At 45.7% G+C, this 21,739-nt stretch overlaps 1 protein-coding gene across 1 annotated transcript in view; it reads right to left on the bottom strand.

Moving 5' to 3' along the window:
* Nucleotides 1-14,342: 14,342 nt before the first annotated feature.
* Nucleotides 14,343-21,739, bottom strand: part of LOC126536529 (uncharacterized) — a 93,905-nt gene continuing 86,508 nt past the window's right edge. Inside the window, exon 22 of the mRNA XM_050183537.3 lies at nt 14,343-19,853. Within this exon, the coding sequence (XP_050039494.2) occupies nt 19,825-19,853 (29 nt within the window). The 3' untranslated portion in view covers nt 14,343-19,824. The remainder of the gene's footprint in view (nt 19,854-21,739) is intronic.

The raw sequence follows: 21,739 nt of genomic DNA, 5'->3' as shown, positions 1-21,739 counted from the left end.
GATTCAAGGTCAGATTGTAGAGATTGGCGATCAGCTTCAGAAGAGATGTTGCGGTAAATAACACAATCATCAGCGAATAGCCTAACTCTAGATTTGAGGGAGGAGGGTAAGTCATTTATATAAATTAGGAAAGGCAATGGACCGAGCACACTTCCTTGAGGAACACCGGATGAGACTGGGACGAAAGGAGAGTCAAAGTTATTGACCGACGTGAACTGTTGTCTATTAGAGAGGAAGGCTTGCACCCATGCCAGAACAAGTGGGTGAATATTAAGTTGTCTAAGTTTTAGTAAGAGCCGGTGGTGAGGAACTCGATCTAACGCTTTTGAGAAGTCAAGGAATATGGCGTCAATTTGGATGCCGGCTTCCAATGATGAGTGTAAATCCTGAGTAAATCCTGCAAGTTGTGTTTCGCATAAGAAGCCCTTGCGAAAACCGTGCTGGTATTTGAAGATGATATTGTGTTCCTCTAAATATGTAATTACTTGTGAGTGTATAATGTGTTCCAAGAGTTTACAGATGGTACTAGTTAAAGATATAGGTCTGTAGTTAAGTGGGGACGAGCGATCCCCTGATTAAAATATGGGCACTACTTTTGCTATTAGCCAGTCCTGAGGAATTGTGCCTGACGATATTGATAGAGAGAACATGGCTGCCAAGCAACAATAGATACCAGAAGAAATCTGTTTAAGTATTTCGTTGTTGAAGCCATTATGATCAGATGCAGATGACGTTTTTAATTTTCCAAGTAGAGATAAAATACCAGCTTCGTCAATTATTATTTCAGTTATATTAATACCGGAAACAACATCAATGTTAGGGCATGTAGTAATATCCTCAAGAGTAATAACTGTTGAGAATGAATCACTTAATAACTTAGCACATTCGGATTCATTAACAGGAGAAACATTGGTATTAGCAAGAGTTAGATCGGGGTGGTTGCTGGGATATATTGTGCGCCAAAAGCGCCGAGGGTTATTTATTAGCAAAGATGGCAAATCACGACTGAAGAAGCGACGACGAGTAGTTTTTAAAAGCTGTTGATATTCCTTGTCACACTTTTTATAGCGACACCACGAAGGCGATAATCTGTTTTTGTCTACCATCCTGAAAAGTCGTTTCTTTTTATTATTAAGTGGACGTAATTGCTGATTGAACCATGGAGAAATGTTGCTTGTTTTGATGCTCATAACTGGAATGTATTTGTCAATTAAGTTTGAAAGAGTATTTTTAAAAAGGTTCCAGTTATCTTCCATGGAACGTGACAAGTGGGCATCTAAAAAATGTTCCGTGAAATGGGATAATTCGATACATACTGCATCAAAATTGGCTCACTTATAACACCTTATACACTTTCCAGCAACTCTCTTTTTGTCAAGTGAACAAGTTAAGCTTCCACTAATTATGTCATGATCAGAAAGACCATTGAGATGGGCTATGTCAGTAAACAGGTCAGGTCGAGAAGTTAAAATTAGGTCAAGAATGTTTGCGCATGTGCTCGAGCAACGTGTCGGATTTTCGATAAGCTGGCACAACGAAAAGTCAAGGCAAGAATCAAGAAATTCCTGTGCCTGAGTATCGTTGGCTGAAACAGATAGTGTAGACCATTGAATATGGGGATAGTTGAAGTCTCCGAAGATTATAAGAACCGCATTTGGAAACCTCCCGCATATTTCAACAACAACGCGATGAAATTCACTTTCGAAGGTCGCATTCATGCCCGGGGGGCGATAAAAAACACCAACAATGAGATCAGTGGAACCAAGCTTCAGGGACACAAATACGCTTTCGAGAAATGAGTTAACAAAGATAGGTATAGCAACGAAATCTTTAGAAATTCTAATAAGCACACCCCCGCCTCTTCGATCCTTTCTATCGCAGCGAAAAAAGTTAAAATCTACTTGACTGACAAGAATATTGTTATCGGAAACAGTATCGTTCAGCCACGTTTCTGTTAGTGCGATGATGGAAGGCGAAATTGAGTCGATAATTGAAGATAGTTCAACACTTTTAGAAAGAACACTTCTGATATTAGTGTAGAAGAAAGAGACCTTTCCGTCTGAACGAGATGGAGTGGTCACATGCGCTTGACGCTTAGAAAGGGCACGTCACGTAGGTGAGGTGATTGCTGAGCGTGAGTCGGTGCATGGTACACACACCGCGCAACTAGAAGTTGTGTCCCAAATGTAAGTGTCGTTATTTAGGCACAGCATTCAGAGAACGTGTACATTCAGAGTACACGTTTTCTCGAGAGAGAGAGAGAGAGAGAGAGAGATAGAGATAGAGAGAGAGAGAGAGAGATAGAGATAGAGAGAGAGAGAGAGAGAGAAAGGCAATGTAGCAAGGCACGTCATCTTCGCGCAGCTTTATGTAACCAGATAGGCACAATCCGCAGGCGCTAACTTAAAAAAAAAATGAAAAGAATTAGGAATTATGAATACGTTAACTAATCAGTATTAAATTTTTCGAGACACACTGTCTAGTGATTTTCTGTACATACTTGGAATTATCAGGCATGAAAATTCTCGGTCGGCCTGCATTCCTTCGTCAGAGACAATTTTCATAAGATTTATTTCATGGGGCTTTATAATAAAATAATAGCTACGTCAAGGAGCCATGACGTAAGCATCTTTCGGGAGCTCTCCGAGGTAAAAACAGATGTAAATGAATGCGATGTAGGCAGGTGCACGTAGACCGGCGCAGTATATTACAGCGACGCCTCAGCTCTGCAAATACATGAGCGTATTTCGCGCTTAATCGCGGCGTGGGCGTCCCCCGAAACAACGCGATGTCCAACCTGTTGTCGGGGCCGCATTGCTACGAAGATCATCCGAGATAATCGGGTAACTGTATATTACGGAGCTCACTCCAGCTGGGGTTATAGGGGTAGCCAAACGGGTTCAGTCCTGGTTAGTCACCCAGTCTATCGTTCTTAGTGGTTGGCGTACGGTCACATTCGGGGATGCGGTCACTTTGGCGACATTTCACATGGTTCGGAAGCGGACACATCGACGCCTACAACCGACAGCGCTCCTCGCACAGTGCCAGGAACTTTATCACCCGTAGATGACAACGCTCAGGGTGCCGAGTCACGCGATATCTCGTGACAGTGATCATATTTCCGAAAGTGATCGTCCGAGAATGCCGCACCAGTTCTCCGTAAAATGTTCAAGCATGGAATGCGCTGATCAAGGCGAACGCGCGGATGCCAGGCGACATCCTTACCGAGAACACCATGGAAATACGTTGGTTGCCGCGTTTATTCGCTTACCGCCAGCCTGCGCGGGTCATCCTCGTGTCAATGTGAACAAGGGGTGCCAAATTTTGAGCTCTAATATTCTGGAGCATGCACTCGCTAGAAAAATTATGCTTCACAAGGAGGGACAAGGCATGTGGTCTAGCACAAATGTGCTCCACTGCCTGTCGCGAGCTCCGCAAGTTGCAGCACACTTAGGCGACATATGACGATAAATGGTACGATTCTGGACATCTACCTCGTAACCTCACTGGAGGTGTGTATATATATATATATATATATATATATGGTAGTGACTACAGTGACTGGGCCCGGTACTTTAAGATCAGCACTACAGTGAAGGGGCTCGTCACTTTAACAGAAAAACTGTAGCGACGGGGCCGTCACTATAACGATGTCGGTACAGGGGGCGAGCATAGAATTTCATACAACTAAGGGGGGCGAGGATAAGGCTGAATGGATGGATGGATGTTATGAGCGTCCCCTTTGGAACGGGGCGGTGGGTTGCGCCACCAAGCTATTGCTATTATACTGCCTAATGTACTACCTAGATTAAACAATAAAAAAATGAAAAAAAAAACACCATGAACTACCACAATCAAATTTTCTGATCCCCAGTGCGAACTGTGCTTTTGTAAGTCTCCGTCAGTTGTCGTTTCCCTACTTTTCTTCCACCAATCCTCCAATCGCCTCTTACTAATGCCTATTACGGACATGTTTACTTTACCACTGCTCCCGCTGAACCCAAGGGCTTCAAGGAGACCAGTGGTGCCTAAATCGACCGCTGGGTAGACGTCTTCACATTCTAATAAAACATGCTCCATAGTTTCCCTAGCTTTACCGCAGCAAGCACATGCTTCTTCTTCCTTCTTATATCTCGCTTTATAGGTGCGTGTTCTAAGGCATCCCGATCTCGCTTCGAAAAGTAATGAGCTTCCCTTTGAGTTATCATAAATTGCTTCTTTCCTGATTTCGTTTTTTCCTCTTAAGTAGTTACTCATGGCAGGCTTCTTTTCCATTGCCGCCACCCATGAGATTATTTCAGCCTCTCTGACTTTCCGCTTGACCTTCCTTGTTGCTGTGTTGCCCACCCTACAGTCCGCATACTTGCTGGTAAGCATCATAGTTCTTTTCTTCCACTGTGAATCAATGTTTTTCCTCTACAGATACCTGAACACTCTCCCAGCCCATTTACTTTCTTCCATATTCCTCAGCCGTTCTTCATACTCAATTTTACTGCGAGCTTCCCTCACTTCAAAACTAGTCCAGCCCATATCACCCTGCACAGCTTCATTTGTAGACTTCACGTAAGCGCCCAATGAGAGACGACCCACTGACCTTTGGTTCCCGTCGAGTCCTGATTGTACCCCTGATTTAAAGCAAACAACTGCATTTCCAAAAGTAAGTCCTGGAGCCATTACACCTTTCCACATACCTCGGAGGACCTCGTATCTATTGTATCCCCATAGCGCTCTGTGCTTCATTATGGCTGCATTTCTCTTCCCCTTCACTGTTATTGTTTTTTCCTGTCTTTCCATATATCTATTGCCTTCGTTTATCCATATACCAAGGTATTTATATTCTGTTACCCGAGGTATTTTCTGACCTTGTATCTCCACTGTCTGTTCACTGTTTTCATTGAATACCATAACACCTGATTTTATAAAACTAAATTTCAAACCTAAATTGTTGCCTTCCTGTCCACAGATATTAGCCAGACGTTGCAAATCCCTTTGCTTGTTAGCTAGCAACACAATGTCGTCCACATAAAATAAACCTGAGAGCGGCTGCTCTACTACTGTTCCCATCTGTTTGTATCAGAGATTAAACCCGATATTACTTCCTTCTAGCGCCCTCTCCATCCTCACCATGTACATCATAAACAGCAGCGGCGATAAAGGGCACCCCTGCCTCAGTCCCTTGTTGATATCAACTTTCTCCTCGCTCCTCATCCCTTCCCATTCAACGCAAACGGTATTTTCTAGGTAAATCTCTTTCAAAAGCTGTAGACAATCGTCACCTAAGCCTTCCCCTTCCAGAAAATCCCACAAAATGTTGCAGTCTACGTTGTCATAGGCTCCTGTAATGTCTAAAAAGGCCACATACAACGGTCTGTTTCTTTTTTTGATATTTCAATACACTGAGTAAGAACAAACAAGTTATCATCCAAACGCCTACCTATTCTGAAGCCATTCTGAAGCTCTCCCAAAATGCCATTATTCTCTGCCCATGCTTGAAGCCTTAATTTGATTGCCTGCATTGCTAGGACTTAGGCGAGGACTTACGGATCTGTCGGAAGCGCCTCACTTGCGTAGTCTGAGGGATAACGCGGCGCGCTCCGCATAGGTTTGGCTAACTACGCGGGAGCCCTTCTGGACATTTTTGCAAGTACTCTCGAAATGACAGAAGTATTTTGCCTTTAAAATAATAATCTTGGACAAACACAAAGCACAGAATGGTCTTAGAGACGCTATCTCTTTACCTACTACGGGCAGTAAGGTGGGACACTGCGCGCGGTCGCCGCAATCGATTCCCCCGAGCCGGTTTCTTGCTTGAAAGGTATCAATCGCTGCAAGAAAACTATGTGAAATATGTTCTTATAGTGAGCTGTCTGTGTAGCCAAATGGAGCAAATCAGAATGAAGTTTGAAGTGTAAACCCCATGCAAGCGATCTTACGCGCGACAGCGACAAGCGACGCGATGGAGATGGCTGTCGCGTTCGCACGGGTTCGCGGTGACCGACTGCGCGTCTGCATGCATGTCCGCGCACAATGTTCACTTTTGCTGCGAGCGCGTTTTCGCACCGTGCCGTGAGAAAAACCATTGTTACATGGACACTATCAGAGCTGTTCAAAAATAATTTCGTTATAGCTATACGCTTCGACGCCTACGACAACTTGTGCCGTCGCGACGATTCAGTATTTTTTTCTTTTTCTTCTAAAGTCTTGGAAGCTTCAATATAATTATTTCTAAAGTTGCATCGCCCTGTATGTTTATTGGTCTTCTAAGCGAGCAATTCCCGGCTGCTTCCTTCTCTTAATCCAGTACAATATTCATTGTCTGGTGCTGCACTAGCATGACCATATGCCATGCCTTATATTTATGTGCTTTTGCCGTTCCCTTTCCATTCTAGTGAACTTTTTTCTGTCTTTCTTTACTATTATCATCATAGGTGTAAGAGTGCATACGCAAAAGGCTGTTGGACCCATGGCCGCAGGCTATTGGATGGGTCCGGTTATGCGAAATATAACAGACATTCGGTACAACAATAGGGGGTCAATACAGGGGATGAATGCAACACATTAGTACATTAAAAACAGAAAAAACATATTTTCATCAAAAAGTAATTTTAAAATTATCACCAGTTTTATAAATTATCAAAGCGCAAAGAACAGAACGCCAAGCAAGAATACAGGCACAAAATCAGTGCTTTGCCGGAATGTTGTCTTGCTTATTTTGGAGGGTATGCTATTCCATGTCTTAACTCCAACGAATTCAAGTAGTCTTTTGCCATATACATTATGTACAGGAGGCAGGTTGAAATTTCCAGCGGCAGTACGTCTGGTAGCACGTGATGATGAAAAAAATATGGACACAGGGAAACAATGATTAAGTTTCACAACACTGTTTACGTAGCTAGCTGTTTTATGCTCACGCATAAGATCGAATGGTAACTTATTGCCATTCGATCTTATGCATGAGCATAAAACGGGGCAATCGGGGCATGACGGGGCAATCGAATTGCCATTCGATTGCCCCGTCACTGTAGTCACCACCTATTTATATATATATATATATATATATATATATATATATATATATATATATATATATATATATATAGAAAGAGAGAGGGAGAGAGAGAGGGAGGGAATTGTAAAGCGGCACGAAAAACTCCCCGATGCAGCTTTTTATTGCGCAATACGTGCTACATAAAAGTGTTTTTCTGAGCGCGAAAGAAGCCCGAAAATGCACGCAAAATTGCCGCGCGACTGGCCACTAGAGGCACTTTGCGTGCATTCGCAGGCTTCTTTTACGTTCGGAAAAACCTTTATGTCGCACGTATTTGAGGAACATACAGCTATATCTCGAGTTGTTCATATCGCTCTACAATTTTTTCATTGACCATTTTCATCTAATCCTAATATTTGAGAAGTTGATTAATTAGATACGACTTATTATATAATTAGGCGGAATGAAAGAAATAGTTTGAGTATCTCCAAGCGACGGCAAACAACGTTACCTTTCCAGCTACATGGCATTTGCATATTGTTAAACTGTGGCTAAAGTTAGCTGGGACACCCTGTATATGAACCAGGAGAAAGGAAACCGAGTGGCCCGATTTTTATTAGTCTAATCATGACAATGTAGAATGAGTGCATGTAGAACATTCACTCATTCTGCAGCCGTCACCTAGTACGTGAACTTTTTGGGTGAAGGCAACTGGTCAATAAACCCACACATGCTACCTGAAGGCATCAAAGCTGCCGAATTCTGACTCTCGCTATGTAACGAACAAGAAGAAAGGAAACTGAGGGGCCTGATTTTTATTATTCAAGCGAAGCTTGTATTGGCTCACAAGTTTCGGTGGCGTTGTCGTGGTCACGCAAAAAAACCCAGTTGCTCCCAAAGCAGAGCAGCTGCGGGAAAGGGCGGTTTGATGAATTGACAGCTGCGCCGGCGCCGGAGCGTGAGTCATTAGCAAGGATTCCAGCTGCATAGGCGCGCGCGCTCACGGCACGCGCGCAACCAATCACAGCCGTTTCGGGCAGGAAAGCGCGTCGCGCGCGCTGCGCCGGCTTCGTTTCTGTTCAGTTCAGGCTCAGAAGACGGATGGGACGACCTCGCGGTGTGCGTTCCCCCGAGGAACATTCAGCCTTCGACGAGCAGCGGCCAGAACTCGCCCGTGAAAGGACTCGCCATCGGCGCGCCCGTCCAGCGGTACTTGTATGCGCCAAGAGTTCCAATCAGTCAGCCGAAGTGAAAGGACGTGTCGGCGGCGCGCTCCGCAACCACTGAGACGACGCGACGTTCACCGACCGCCCTTGCCCGGGCCGCTATCACCGGGAGTCACATGGGAAGCGGCCTTCTCGCCGTTTCCCACCGACCGCCTTTTTGAATCGGACTCTTGCCTGCGCGGGAGCTGCGTTCCGCACAACGCCTGCTGTCGACGCCACTCGGTTTCGCCGCCTACGCCGATACCGTTCACAGCCCTCCAAGCCGTCGACATGGAATATCAAGTCGCAGACGTCTCCATCAGCCCTGCCGAGCTTGAAGCCGACTCACGCTGGATCCGTGGCGTGAAAGCACACCGTGCAGCCGCGGCCCACCAGCCCATCGTCTCGCCACCATCCAAGACCCCCTGCACTACCACTCTCCGTCGCCACGCTCCCCTTCCTCGCCTCCCAGCGGAGGACTTGAAGGTCGCCGCCACCGCTCCGTCTCCTTCCCGCCTCTGCCTAGGTCTGAGGCGTCCACCGCCCCCGCCACCACCACCTCACCGGTAAGCTGGAGATCGCAGCCTCACACGTCGGACCCCTAAACCGCGGCCCTCGAGGCCAATATCGTTGCCCAGCAGCTCCAAATTCAGGAGCTGTCGCGCCAGTTGCAGGCCGCGCTAGTGCGTCTGTCCTCCTCCACTCCTCTTCTTTCCCCAGCTCCAGCACCTCCACAGCCGCCGGCACTAGCTGTGGAGCCGATGAATACGGCATCCTCGGCTGCATCATCGCGCGCCTCCTCTCCCGACCGCAGCCCCCCGCCGAAACGCCGATCACCTTCCTCCGACCCCGTCGCGCCCAAGCGTGACGTCATTCGCCAAACAGCCTCCATCTTGGAGGCGTTTGAGCAGCGCATCATGGCCCGCTTTGCGCGACTTGAGGAGCGCGTCGCCAGTATCGACACCGGTGTGGCCGCCATCGAATCCCAACTTACCGCCCTAGACAGCAGAGTCGCGGCCTTAGAGACCCGCCAAAGCGCGACTGAGGCCACCGTCGCGCACTTCTCGCTCCATGCTCCACTCACACCGGCACCTACCCCAAATCTGTCGGGGGACTCCGCCATCCATCATGGCCAGACACCCCACGCGCCTTAATCTCTGGCAGTGGAACTGTCGGGGGTTCCGCAGCAAACGAAACACCCTGCAGCTCCACCTCCAGAACATCCCTCCCGACACTCTCCCATCCGTCCTATAACTCCAGGAACCCCTAGCGCCCGTGAAACTGCGCGACTACACCTCCTCTCAACCTCCTTCTGAGGGCCACTCAAACGTTGCAACGCTGGTGCAGGGCAACCTTGCTGCCGTGATGCACCAGTTGGACTCTTCGGACTGTGCCCATCTCCTCCATGAAATCCTTCCTCGCCGTTGCACTGAGACAAGCCTCTTTGTTCTCAATCTGTACAGTCCTCCCAAAGCCCCTTCAGCCCGTCCTCCTCATTCTCCGCAGAGCGCTCTCCTGCGCTGGCCGCAACACCCTGGTCATTCTGGGCCACTTCAATGCCCCATATACCACCTAGGGCTACCCCCAGAACACTCGCAAGGGCCACTCACTCTGGACTTTCATCCACGAGTGCCCTTTGGCCCTTAATGACTTCGCTTGCCCACCAGGATCGGAGCCAGTGTTCAACGAGACACCAATCCGGACCTTACCCTCGCCAAAAATGTCGCCAATCCGACCTGGACTAATACAGGGGTCATCTTCGGTAGCGATTACTACGTCCTCTGCACAACTTTCCTACTCCCCTCCCTTGCTCGCGCCTCTACTCATCTGACCTAGATAGTTGACTGGGACCGCTTCCGCTCCCCACTCGTCTTTCTACTTCCTCTTCTGTTCCTATCACCGATCTCTCTGTCTGGACCGAGACCCTTTTGGCGGACGTCCGCACTGCTACATCCACACTCCCTACAGCACCACACTCCACTACAGCAGACAGCCGTCTGCTGCACCTTTGGGAGGCCTGTGACGCTGTTCACCGCCGGTGGCAGGCTCAGAAATACAATCGCTGCCTGCGCCTTCGTTTGGCCCGCCTCGCGTTGGACATGGAGAAGCACTGCGCCTCTCTCCTTAGACAACAGTGGGGCCAGACCTGCAACCGCATGGCAGGCAACCTGGGCCTCCGCGACACGTGGTCGCTACTCAGGGTGCTGCTTGACCCTACACACACCAAAGCTTCGCAGGGCAAGGATATCTCCTATCTCCTTCATTCCTCCCCACTCACCGATACTGACTTCCTGGCGGCCCTCCGGGATCACTACCTCTGCACCGACCTCCCTACTCCTCTTCCCACCTACTCCGGCTCCCCAAACCCCTATCTTGAGGCGGACGTCTCCGTGGGCGAGGTTCGTGTGGCGCTACTTACACTCCGCACCACCTCGGCCCCGGGGACGGACCGCATCACTAACAAGGCACTCCACAACCTAGATACCCCATCCCTCAAAGCCCTTACTGACCTCTTCAATACACATAGGCAGGCTGGCCCTCTCTTCCTACTGGACCCATGCACGTGTCTCATTCATCCCCAAACCCGGCAAAGCTATTGCCATCGAACACCTCCGCCCCATCTTTCTCACCTCCTGTCTAGACAAGCTGTTCGAGCACGTCATCCTGGCCCGCCTCCAGACCTATCTGGATGATCATGACTTATATCCGGACTCCATGTTCAGTTTTCGTCCCGAGTTGTCCACCCAGGATGTCATGCTCCAACTTTCCGAGGATGTCTTATACCTCTCCCACCACAAACGCACTGGAGTTATCCTGGCGCTGGACCTTACCAAAGCATTCGACAACATACTACACCACAACGCCATTCTGGACGCTCTCTCCTCCCTCTTGTCGCACTCCGTGTCCATGCTTACGTCACCGCGTTTTCGCCCACCACACAGCCGAAATCTCATACGGTCCACTTTCTTCTCCTTCCTTCTCCCTTGGCAACAAGGTTACCCCTCAACCCCCCCCCCCCCCAAAGGCTCTGTTTAGTCCCCTTTTGTTCAACATCACCATCTTTCCCGCTAGCACGTGCTCTACGCGCTATCCCAGCTCTGTCTCATGCTTTCTACGCCGATGACATCACTCTCTTGGTGACCACCGGCAATCTTGGCGACTTGGAGACCACTCTACAGGCAGGTGTGGAGGCGGTGGCGACTCACGCCCGGGCTATCAGGCTGAGCTGCTCCCCAACCAAATCGGATCTTTCGCTCCTTCGGCCTGGGCGGATGGCCCCCTGTCGCCTTCTCCACTCACCATCTCACTTGACGGCACACCCCTTCCTCTTGTCTCTACCCTCCGCATCCTCGGACTCTTTCTTCAGTCCAATGGCAAGCACACCACCCTCATCACTCGACTCACAAACACTGTACACCACACTGTCCGCCTCATACGCCGCATTGCAAACAGTCACCACGGCATGCGCGAACACGACCTCCGCCGCCTGGTCCAGGCCTTTGTGCTCAGCCGTTTCATTTATTCTCTTCCGTATCTCTACGTTTCTTGTACCGAAGAAGACAAAGTCAACCGCCTTATTCGCCAGGCGTATAAGTCAGCCCTGTCCCTTCCCACATCTACCTCGACGGCTCGGTTACTGTCAATGGGCGTCCACAACTCCCTTACGGAACTGACGGAGGCCCATGGCGCACAGCCCAGCTCCTCCGTCTCTCCCGCACCCGCCCGGGTCGTGCACTTCTCTCGACCCTTAACCTCTCCCCTCTTATTTCTCTGCCCACATCACTGCCCATCCCTTCCCATGTCTCCACCCTCCTAACCGTTAATCCCCTCCCTAAAAATATGCATCCAGAACACCACCCCTTCCGCAGAGCAGCGCGAGCCTCCGCGCTCAGGCGTCAGTACGAACGGCAGGCCGCCGTGGCTTACGTGGATGCTGCCCCGTACCGCCGCTACCCAGCACATGCCCTTGCCGTCACTGACAATTCTCTCCGACCCACTCTCACTGCCTCAGTCTACACTTCTACTCTCACTTTCAGTCTACACTTCTACCTTCGGCGAGGCCGAGGAGGCAGCTATTGCCATTGCCATCACGCAAACCTCCGCGAAGTACATCTTCAGCGACACCAAACCTGCGGTCTACAACTACGCGGTTGTACGGGTGGCACACCCGGCCATCGCAATCTTGTGTTCCGATACCGTTCCCTCACGCCCCATCCAAATCATCTGGGTGCCCGCTCACATGGCCCATCCTGGTAACGAGGCGGCCAATTCCATCGCTAAAGATTCGACTGACCGAGCAAGCCCGCCTCCGCCGGGAATGGATACGCGCTCCTCACGTACCGCGATATCACGTTGCACTATCGCCTCTCTAGTCTCACCTTCCCCCCTCCGCACCAATCCCTTTCCCAGCACCACCAACACTTGTGGCGCCACCTTCAGGCCCATACCTATCTTACTACCGCACGTCTTGCCCTCCTCAACCCCGGGAGCGTGACGCACTCGCCGGCCTGCCGCTTATGTGACGGCTCCCGCGCCGGTTACACTCGCGTCTTTCTCCTGCCCGGCACACTGGCCCCCTGCCTCTTGGCACTTAACCAGTCCGCAGCAGTGGGATGCTGCTTTGTCCAGCACCGAGCCCGATCTCCAACTTCGGCTGGTGAACTGGGCGGAGGACGTCGTGACTAGGCATGGCCTGGATGCCACAACCGGCAGCCTGAAGGCCGCCCACAACGCTATTTATTTATTTTTTTACTATTGGCCTTCTCATCAATAAAACTTTTTCACCACCACCATCCATACAGCTGTTATAACCACATCATGTGCCAGCTTCGTTTCCGTTCAGTTTAGTTTCGGAAATGGGCGTGGCGGCCACACGTTGTGCGTTCCCCTGAGGCAGCCTTTGACGAGCGGCAGCGAGAACTTGCCCGTGAAAGGGCTCGCTGTCAGCACGCCAATCCAGACGTTAGAGCCGCCCGAGCCCAGGCAATCTGACAGCAACGAGAAGATACCAAGCTGGGGGTGCGGGAGGCCGAAGCAATCCGGCACCGTTACCTGTGGGTTACCTAACCGTGACGAAGGTCAGGTGCACGAAGGACCAGCTTCGCTTGCCCCCATTTTCCGGTAAGGGAAGGGTTGGTTACATTTTATTAGTCATATCATGAGAAGCCAACAATGACACAAAAGACAGCATAGGGGAAATTATTTGTAGTTTTTGATTGAATTAAAAGAATGATAAATAAATGGAAATGAAATTGGATGAAAAGTCAATAGCCACAGGTTAGATACAAATTCGCGTCTTCACATTACGCGTGCGATGCTCTCACCAACCGAGCTTCCACGGCGCCGTTTTCCCATCCCAAAATATCCCAAGAACTGGATGTAAAAACGCCGCTACAGTGATAGAAAGCTGGAATGGGAATTTTTCAAGATGTCCAAAGTTTTTCTCATTGACACTTATGCTCTGAATATAATGACGTACCCAAATACATAACTTCCATTTCGTTAAAGATTAGAAAACTTATATGCATAACTGATGTCCCAGTTAGTGGGGGTATTACGGTCTAATTTTAGCATCGTGCTCGTTCCCAATTTGCAGTGGGCCGGTTTGGATTTCACAAGGGTGTTTGGGTACTAAAGTAGATGAATTTTGGTTGTTATTACACATTTGTTCTATAATTTGGCGCTATTACATGGATAGGTCCGTATAACTAACAGGCCAAAACAAACCTGGCAATGCAAAATTGGTCAGCGACTGTATTTTGTAATCTTCTGGAACAAACTTTGCTATTCAATGGATGCAATGGAAGAACCGTAAAAGTACAGTGCCAATACGACTATCATAAGCAAGCACTAGCAATCGCACATTTTATGATAAAATCAGAAAAGTTGGCACATACGCATTAGGCCTACTGTGAGAGCAGATTAACCCAACTCGCCCATGAACACTTCAACTGTAAATGACAGATGATCACGGCATTTTTGTGCAGTTCTTTAATAACTAATGTGTACGTCCATCTTCTTTCCACATTTACAATAGCACGAGCTTTCTTGCTCTGTTGGAAGGAATCTTGGAAGGAATGCAGTAGCGACACGAAGTCTTAATTAATGCTGCAAATCTGTTCCACAGAAACCAAATTATGTTCACAGAGTCATAAAAATGGATGGGTCTTTATTAATCACATTAGCCTTTCACACACAATCACAGCCATCAGAAAACTCTCGCTCGGTTTACAAGAGCTGCACTTTGCTTCACTTTCGTTTTGTCTCACTGAAGTTAATATGAAACTATGATAATTGTATTAAATGGCAAGTTTTTTTCAAAAGATCACTCCACTGTTGATCTGTTAATAAGTATCATACTGTGCAAACGAACTAAAATCAACACTAGGCTCAATTGCTTTCCCTGATCATGAAAGCTGCTGTATTTTTAATTTGATACATATATATAATGCAATGCACGAAAAGAATAATATGCCAAGTGCAGTACTTATTTGTATCACACCAGACATGGAAGGAACATTACCCTTGGTAACTGTTTAGAAATCAGATCAGCTCAAGGTTGTACTGTATGATGATTAACCATCATCATGACTACTTTTTCTAGCAAAGGACTTGATGGCACTTTTAAGAATGTGTCATGACAAGTCATAACCACAATCACTAAAGTAAAACAAAGTGCAAAGCAACAAAGGTAACCTCCTTGTTAGTAGACAAACATGCACAAATGTGACCGGGTCATTGACGCTTAAAACATATAAAAGCTGCAGTGGCGTGAAAGTCTAGGGCAAAGTCATACAAGCAGGCAGATATTACAAAAATACTGATAGTAGTCATGGGAAAGAAAATTTACATGCATGAAGTGGATGGACACCTTGAGGCATCTGGCCTGTATGCACTACTGTCTTTGATGGTGAAGCTATGACAATGCCAATCACATTTGACAGAGAGAGCTTCAAGGTCACATGGCAACTGTTGATGCCTGAAAATTTAGAGCTCAAAAGTGCTTAGCCACCTTACGAGCATGTGAAACAAACTAGTAAGCACTTTAATCGTAGTCGACAATGAATGGCTATTTTGCTGCATCGTGCAACTTAATGTGGGCCGCAAGAAGTACTCCATATTCTAGGTTTTGCTTCAAGTGCCTGTTCGATATGCAAAAAAAAAAAAAAAAGGGCAGGGGGAGGGCACAACTTCCTAGTTTTCTGTCTCATCTCCTGCAACTTTTAAGATTGAGATTGTGTGGAAAATATTATTAAGCTAAAAGCAAGCCAGATAACGAATTACCAAGTGCTTAATAGAACTGCCGCAGCACAGTATACAAATGAAAGCTCAAATTTTATTTACAATTATTACTCAGTGCAATGTAAATTGCACTGAGTAATAATTATAATAATTAATAATCTCCGAATTCTAAAATCACTGTTGATCATGCAGAAATTATCTCTTTGTTGAAATGTCTTCTGTATGGTGAGAAAAGTTTGGGATGTTCAATTATATATAAGCAGGCACCATAACAATACATAAATGTGCTATAAGATCCAGACAGCAATCCACAATTGCATGCCCATTGGCTGTTTCTAATATTTAAACATTTGTACTACTGATGCAAACCCAGTTCTCCTAACAGTAGCCACATTATTGTAGTCGTAACAGTGAATTTAAAAAATAAGACAGTAAGCACAAGTAAATAAAAAATACAGAAAGTAGTTATAGCGAAATTATGAATAATGATTAGCCTTCACTACCAATCATAAGGCATGCCTTCTTGCTTATCTTAAAGGACAGTTTGAAGCAATATGCTTGCTTGGTATGTCACTGCCCTATCATTTCAAAATGCCATGTTAAACCTGCACAACCAAGCCTGAGCAAAAAATAGCTTGTTAATACAAGCAAAATAAAAACACAGTACAAATGGGAAGAGTGACAAACAACTGAATAGGGACACAGAAATGATTCACAAAAGTGTTATTACAATACATCAAAACATTAGCACAACAAACTTGCACCAACTCAAAGTGCAGCATATCTTATGCCAACGTTGTGAGGCCATGCTCTGAGAACTACAGTAGAACATTGTAGACACTGTAGAAATATTCGTCACTCATGTGATTAAGCACGGCAACATTAAAAGTACCTTATAAGGACCACATTTTTTCTTGGACGATATACCAGGTGCTTTCTTTCTTTTTTTTTAGGCCTAATATAATTTTTAAAATTGACTGTGGCAGATATCAAAACTCCTGTGCCTGAGCTGGATTACTTGAAGAGGTGGAAATTACTTGCATGAGAAGTTAAAATGCATAATAAGGTAATCAACAATATATCACTAATTTTAATTTTTAACTAATAACTTGATGACACATCCCAACTGAATTGTAGCTGGCAAGTTGCAAAAAAAACCCCTTGGAAGAAATCGTCAGGACGAAACCAGTTTCAACCTGATGAAGTAAGTCAATTATGTACTTTGATTTCTCGTGCAAATGATGTCCTTCTTTGAGAAATCCAGCTTAAAGCCTCGAATTGTGCTATCTACCACAGGTTATTTTTGGAAATTCTGTATGGTCTAAAAAAAGACCTGGTATATATTGTGAAGAGATTTATTGGTGGCACGACTGACATCTTCATCACTTTTTATTTACTTTTCGAAAGTGCATCAAAGGCATTCTACTGTACTCCCCAGCTCTCTCAGCCACACTTGTAAGACAAAGCAGATATACTGTCAAAAAACACCTTGCACCTTCCGAGAAGTACTTTCTTCCTACAATGATAATAGTCACCACTGTAGAATAAGCTTTCTTATAATTTCCACACCTGTGACCTGCCATTAACAGCACATAAGTGCATATGGCAAAAAAAAAAAGGAATATGGGGTGTAGAAGAAGAAAGCAATTTTATATATGCAGTCATTACTGAAGCTTCACCATACTTCGAGAGCTCTGTGGTAATGCAAAGCGTGCTGCCATGAAGAAACACAGCATGGAAACATTTGCTAATGCAACGTGTACTTTTTAAACATTACTAATCCCTACTGTGGGCAACACACACAAAAGTACAATACAAGGACGTTGCAGGATTGGATTTTTTTCTCAATAACGTTGTGCCTGTACAAATGTTACAGAAAAGGACAGTACCAAGTACAATAGAATAAACAAGGAGAATGGAATATAAATGATGGGATTTAATGCAGCAAACCCACTCACAAGCTGAGGCAACCGTAGCATAGTGGTAGGGGGCACGCTTTGATTAATTTCATGTACTTGGTACTCTTTAATGTTGACCTAAAGCATACTTTGTGTACCTCTTATAAAAAAAGACACCCCAGTTAAATCAAATAATTCCATATTGTCACATGGAATCATATGAATTTTTATGGGTTTCCATACCAATGAATGCCTTGGTAGAAATAGCACGTATTGCTCTCAAGCTGTTTTTTCACAGTGCATTTGCATTGTTTCGTATTGCACATTATTGTTGCGTTCACGCGGTACATAGTAATTATTTTAGCAGTGTTTCAGCAGTTACATTCGGCATCACTTTAGGCATGTTATTATGTTTTATGATTTAGTTATTTAACTTGATATGCTTTACTTATTCCAATTTAGGTTCTTGCCTTTCTATTATTGCAATAGCCAATTTCTGTGTATTTAATTGTTAATTACTAAACTATTAGTTTTACACGTTTATTTTGCTGCTTGCCATGTATAGGGTCACAAACCTTGTCAAGCCTGATGAATGGCTTTTTGTTTCCATCCAACACAGTGTACATTTCATATTGAAATAAAATTTGCTTGATTGATCGAGCGCAAAACCTTATGCATTAGGCGTGACGCTTATTGGGCACACATTTTTAAATAGGGATGGAACATAGGTCATGCTACTGCCAATGCAAGCTTGGCTAAGAGGACAATGTCAACTACTCAAAGTGGACCAAAGAAGCTCATGTCGGATGGTGACTATTATTAGTGTAGGACAGAAGTGCGCCTGAGTAGGAACAAAGATATTAAGAATGCACTGAATAAGTTGACAGACAACTGCTGTTGTGAAAATCCAGAAACACAGGCAATGATCCAAACAAAATAAAAAACAAACAAGAGGTCTAGCTGCTCTTGTCACAAAAAGTAAGAACATTAAGAACATAAATGTGTAAACGTGCAATAATAATAAAAAAATACTAAGTAGCGCGCTCTAATTTGAACCCGTTCTTGTTTGTAAAACTTCCATGAAATACGTGGATATATGTATCTATATAAAAAAAGCCATGGAGTGGTCTGAGCAGCAGTTTCGTACTTATAGCAGCGTTGCACAGGCCCCACAATACACTAGGGGAAAAAAGAAAAAGAAATTGCGACCCCCTAATCCGCAATTGCACATACAATGGTCACTTAGAATACATTAATTAAGGCTTCAGCTTAGCTTTCACATAAAAGCACTAGGTTTAGAATGCCATATAACGTTGTAGGGTACTGGAAGGTACATGGCTAAAAAAGAAATGGCAGTTAAGTACTGAGGCAGCTGCCAATCATAAAAAGATATGATTTCATATGAAATGCATGGCTGAGTGAAATTATATAAAAAAACAAAAACAATAGAAAACATAATAGACGACAAGTTGCTATTACAACACCACGCACAAAGACACACAAAAAAAAGAAACATATCATAACACTGCAGAAATCTTAATGTGTTAAGTACACTGAGCCATGAGCACCTTAGTAGTATTTCGTCACGTCTGGTCTGACCTTCAAATTCTTGAGCATTAACAAAAGTAAAAGCTAACCTGCAGTTCACCTCACATCGAAAGCAAAAACGTAAGTTAGTACACAAGTAGGTGTGCCTACAGCTGAGTAGGAACCCCAATCAAAACTCAATATATCACGAAAAGATGAAAAAAAAAAAAGAAAAATGCATAAGGCCATAATGAACGACTTGCATCAGCCCAGTTCGTGATTAAACGAACCAAATGAAGCAAGAGGGGTGTATCCAAGAACTTAAAACGTTCATCAAATAAGGCGAACCCTCTAAATGCATCGACATAGGCCCCACAATGGGCAACGAAAGCAACAACACAATGCCGAAATGTGACACGAGAAACGGACAAAACGAACCAGTACAAAGAGTGCCAAAAGAAACAAAGAATAGATGCAGCAAGAGAGCAACAAGGGTGAACATCACAGCACTACTGACAATATGCTTTCAAGGTGGGTCAACGTCGCAGGCAGGATGCAATGCAAATGAACATTTATGGGAAGATGATATGCAAAATAAAATGGTGGTGTAGTAGCAACGTAATATTGCGACAACTGCTGCCTTCACTAATACATTCTTGAGGTGGGAATGCGCTGCACGCAGGATGCAACACGAACAACAAACAGGCAAGCAAAAATGACATTGTGAAAACAAAATCGAGATACAAACTGAAGCAAGACGAAAAAAAAAAAAGAGTATCCCACAAATACTGAAAGCAATAACCCCGCTTCGCGTTTGCTAGGTGCAAGCTGATGTGATGAGAGATGCAGAGATGGGCATGTGGACGGCAAAGGCACCGAAATCAGGTGCGACTCCCAAGACTGCACGTGCGTGTGTGTGTTTATGCAGGAGGCACAGGAAAGGAAGTCACAAAGGAACACATTACTATGTGTTTTCCTGGTAGGTCACGTGCGCTGAAACGTAAGAGAAAATGCAGGACACGCATGCAGGTTGCTTTCAGTGTCTCGTCACAAAGAACACAAATAATATATACAAGAAAAAAAAAATGAAACAAGAAGAGAGAAAAAAATACAAGTGCACCAACTTGAAATGGAGGGATAATGGTTCCATGCATTGGTGTGTTTTGTTTATCTATATGCATATCAGAGCATTTCAACAGAATCTCGCAATAAAGGTTTGCAACACCCCACTATGTAAGTAGAGTTGAACCTTATTATAATGAACAGAGATGTGTGATACTCCGGTCCTAGGCCCTCTGGAAATTTGCAGGCAGACGGGGGTTTAGTTGGACATAGACGGGGTTTAGCTGCCACAAGGAAACGGCTACAAGTGGAAATCTCTGGGAGAGGCCTTCGTCCTGCAGTGACACAGGACGATGACAACGCATCTTGACACAACAGATTATTATACACAAGATACTGAAGCTCAAGTTTAACTGCCCACTGTTTATTTTCAACGGCAGCTTTGGTGATGGAGCCACAAATGCAAGGATGAATCTGGCCCTGCTTACTGTTGGGCTTGAGTTTGATAACTTCCGAGCCCTATTTCTACATCTCGCCATCATTTGTGCTTCAGCGTCTTTTGCACAGGCGCAATTCACCCAGTCCTTGCATCTATGTTTATACAAATGTCAGACAGTATAATGGTGCCTCAATACGACACCTACAGCTGCTTCACTAAAACAAGGTTCAACTCCAATGCAAACCAACTCATTAGACGAGCACCAAGATGTGACTGACAAGGACCCACGAGATGAAGTCCGTGCCTCTTCATGCGAACCCGTGCAACCTTCAGGTGGAATAAATAGCTAAAATGTATGCTTGCCATGCATAACAAGGCACCATACTCGGTGCGCCTTTTATAAAAAGCAAGTGTACATTCATCTCACGGTAATTGATCTTAGAAAGTGTAGGCACAGTGAAAGATACGCGGACAGAGACAAGAGTTGTCCTGACCAAGTTAACTAAGATACCCAACACTTCATAACCACGAGCAGTAATGAAAATAATCATGTTTAAAATGTGTTGCATATACATCAGGAGACTGAGTACAATTGTGCCGCAAATTTATACCGAGTTTCCTTAGCCATGTGAATTGACGTGAGTCGACTGCATTGCATTCACACATCAAAAACATGCACAAGCAAAAAAAGTCATGCTCATGCCACACTTCTTGCACTTGATTCACTAGTTTCACTATTAAGTGAAATGCAGCAGGACTATCTTTGTATAAATCAGTTTAGATTTATAAAGTACCGTGTTTGCTCGCATAATAGATGCACTTGTGTAATGAACGCAGTCCCCACTTTTGCAATAAAGAAGTGTGTTTTTTTTTTCTTTTTCTCGCATAAGAATTGCACCCTGAACTTGCTGCCGTGAAGTAGGCGACACACGGTACCATTTGACATCTGATATGGCGTTCGGCGAGCGCGATTGCATCCAACACCTTGTTGGATGGCAAATCGTACCGTGTCTCCTACTTTTATTTTGGTAGTAACTATGTGGACACTCCAGGCGCATTTTTGCCGTCGTCGTTGTCACCGAGCGCCGCTTGGTGTAGGTGCGAATGAAAGTGCGCGAGGGAAGCCGAAGATCCCAGCTCAATCTCGCACACCGTCTTTCGCCGTGCAAAAGGGGGGAGGAGGGCATTGTACTCTTGCAGCAACTGCGTATTGCCCAACTGCGCCCAAGGGCCGCTGAGGTTCGCGGCTCAATCTCCAGCGTACAATAGTGGAAAGCGGCAAGAAAACACGCCGTCTTCCTTCGCGTGCATGGCGCTGGAGGGAGCGAAGGGAGTGAAAGGGTGTGCGGCATTTTACTCCGGCAGCCAACAACTGCCC

This window comes from Dermacentor andersoni, chromosome 4, assembly GCF_023375885.2.
Source record: "Dermacentor andersoni chromosome 4, qqDerAnde1_hic_scaffold, whole genome shotgun sequence".
NCBI classification, from domain to species: Eukaryota; Metazoa; Arthropoda; class Arachnida; order Ixodida; family Ixodidae; genus Dermacentor; species Dermacentor andersoni.
This window is presented reverse-complemented; position numbering and strand designations above follow the sequence as displayed.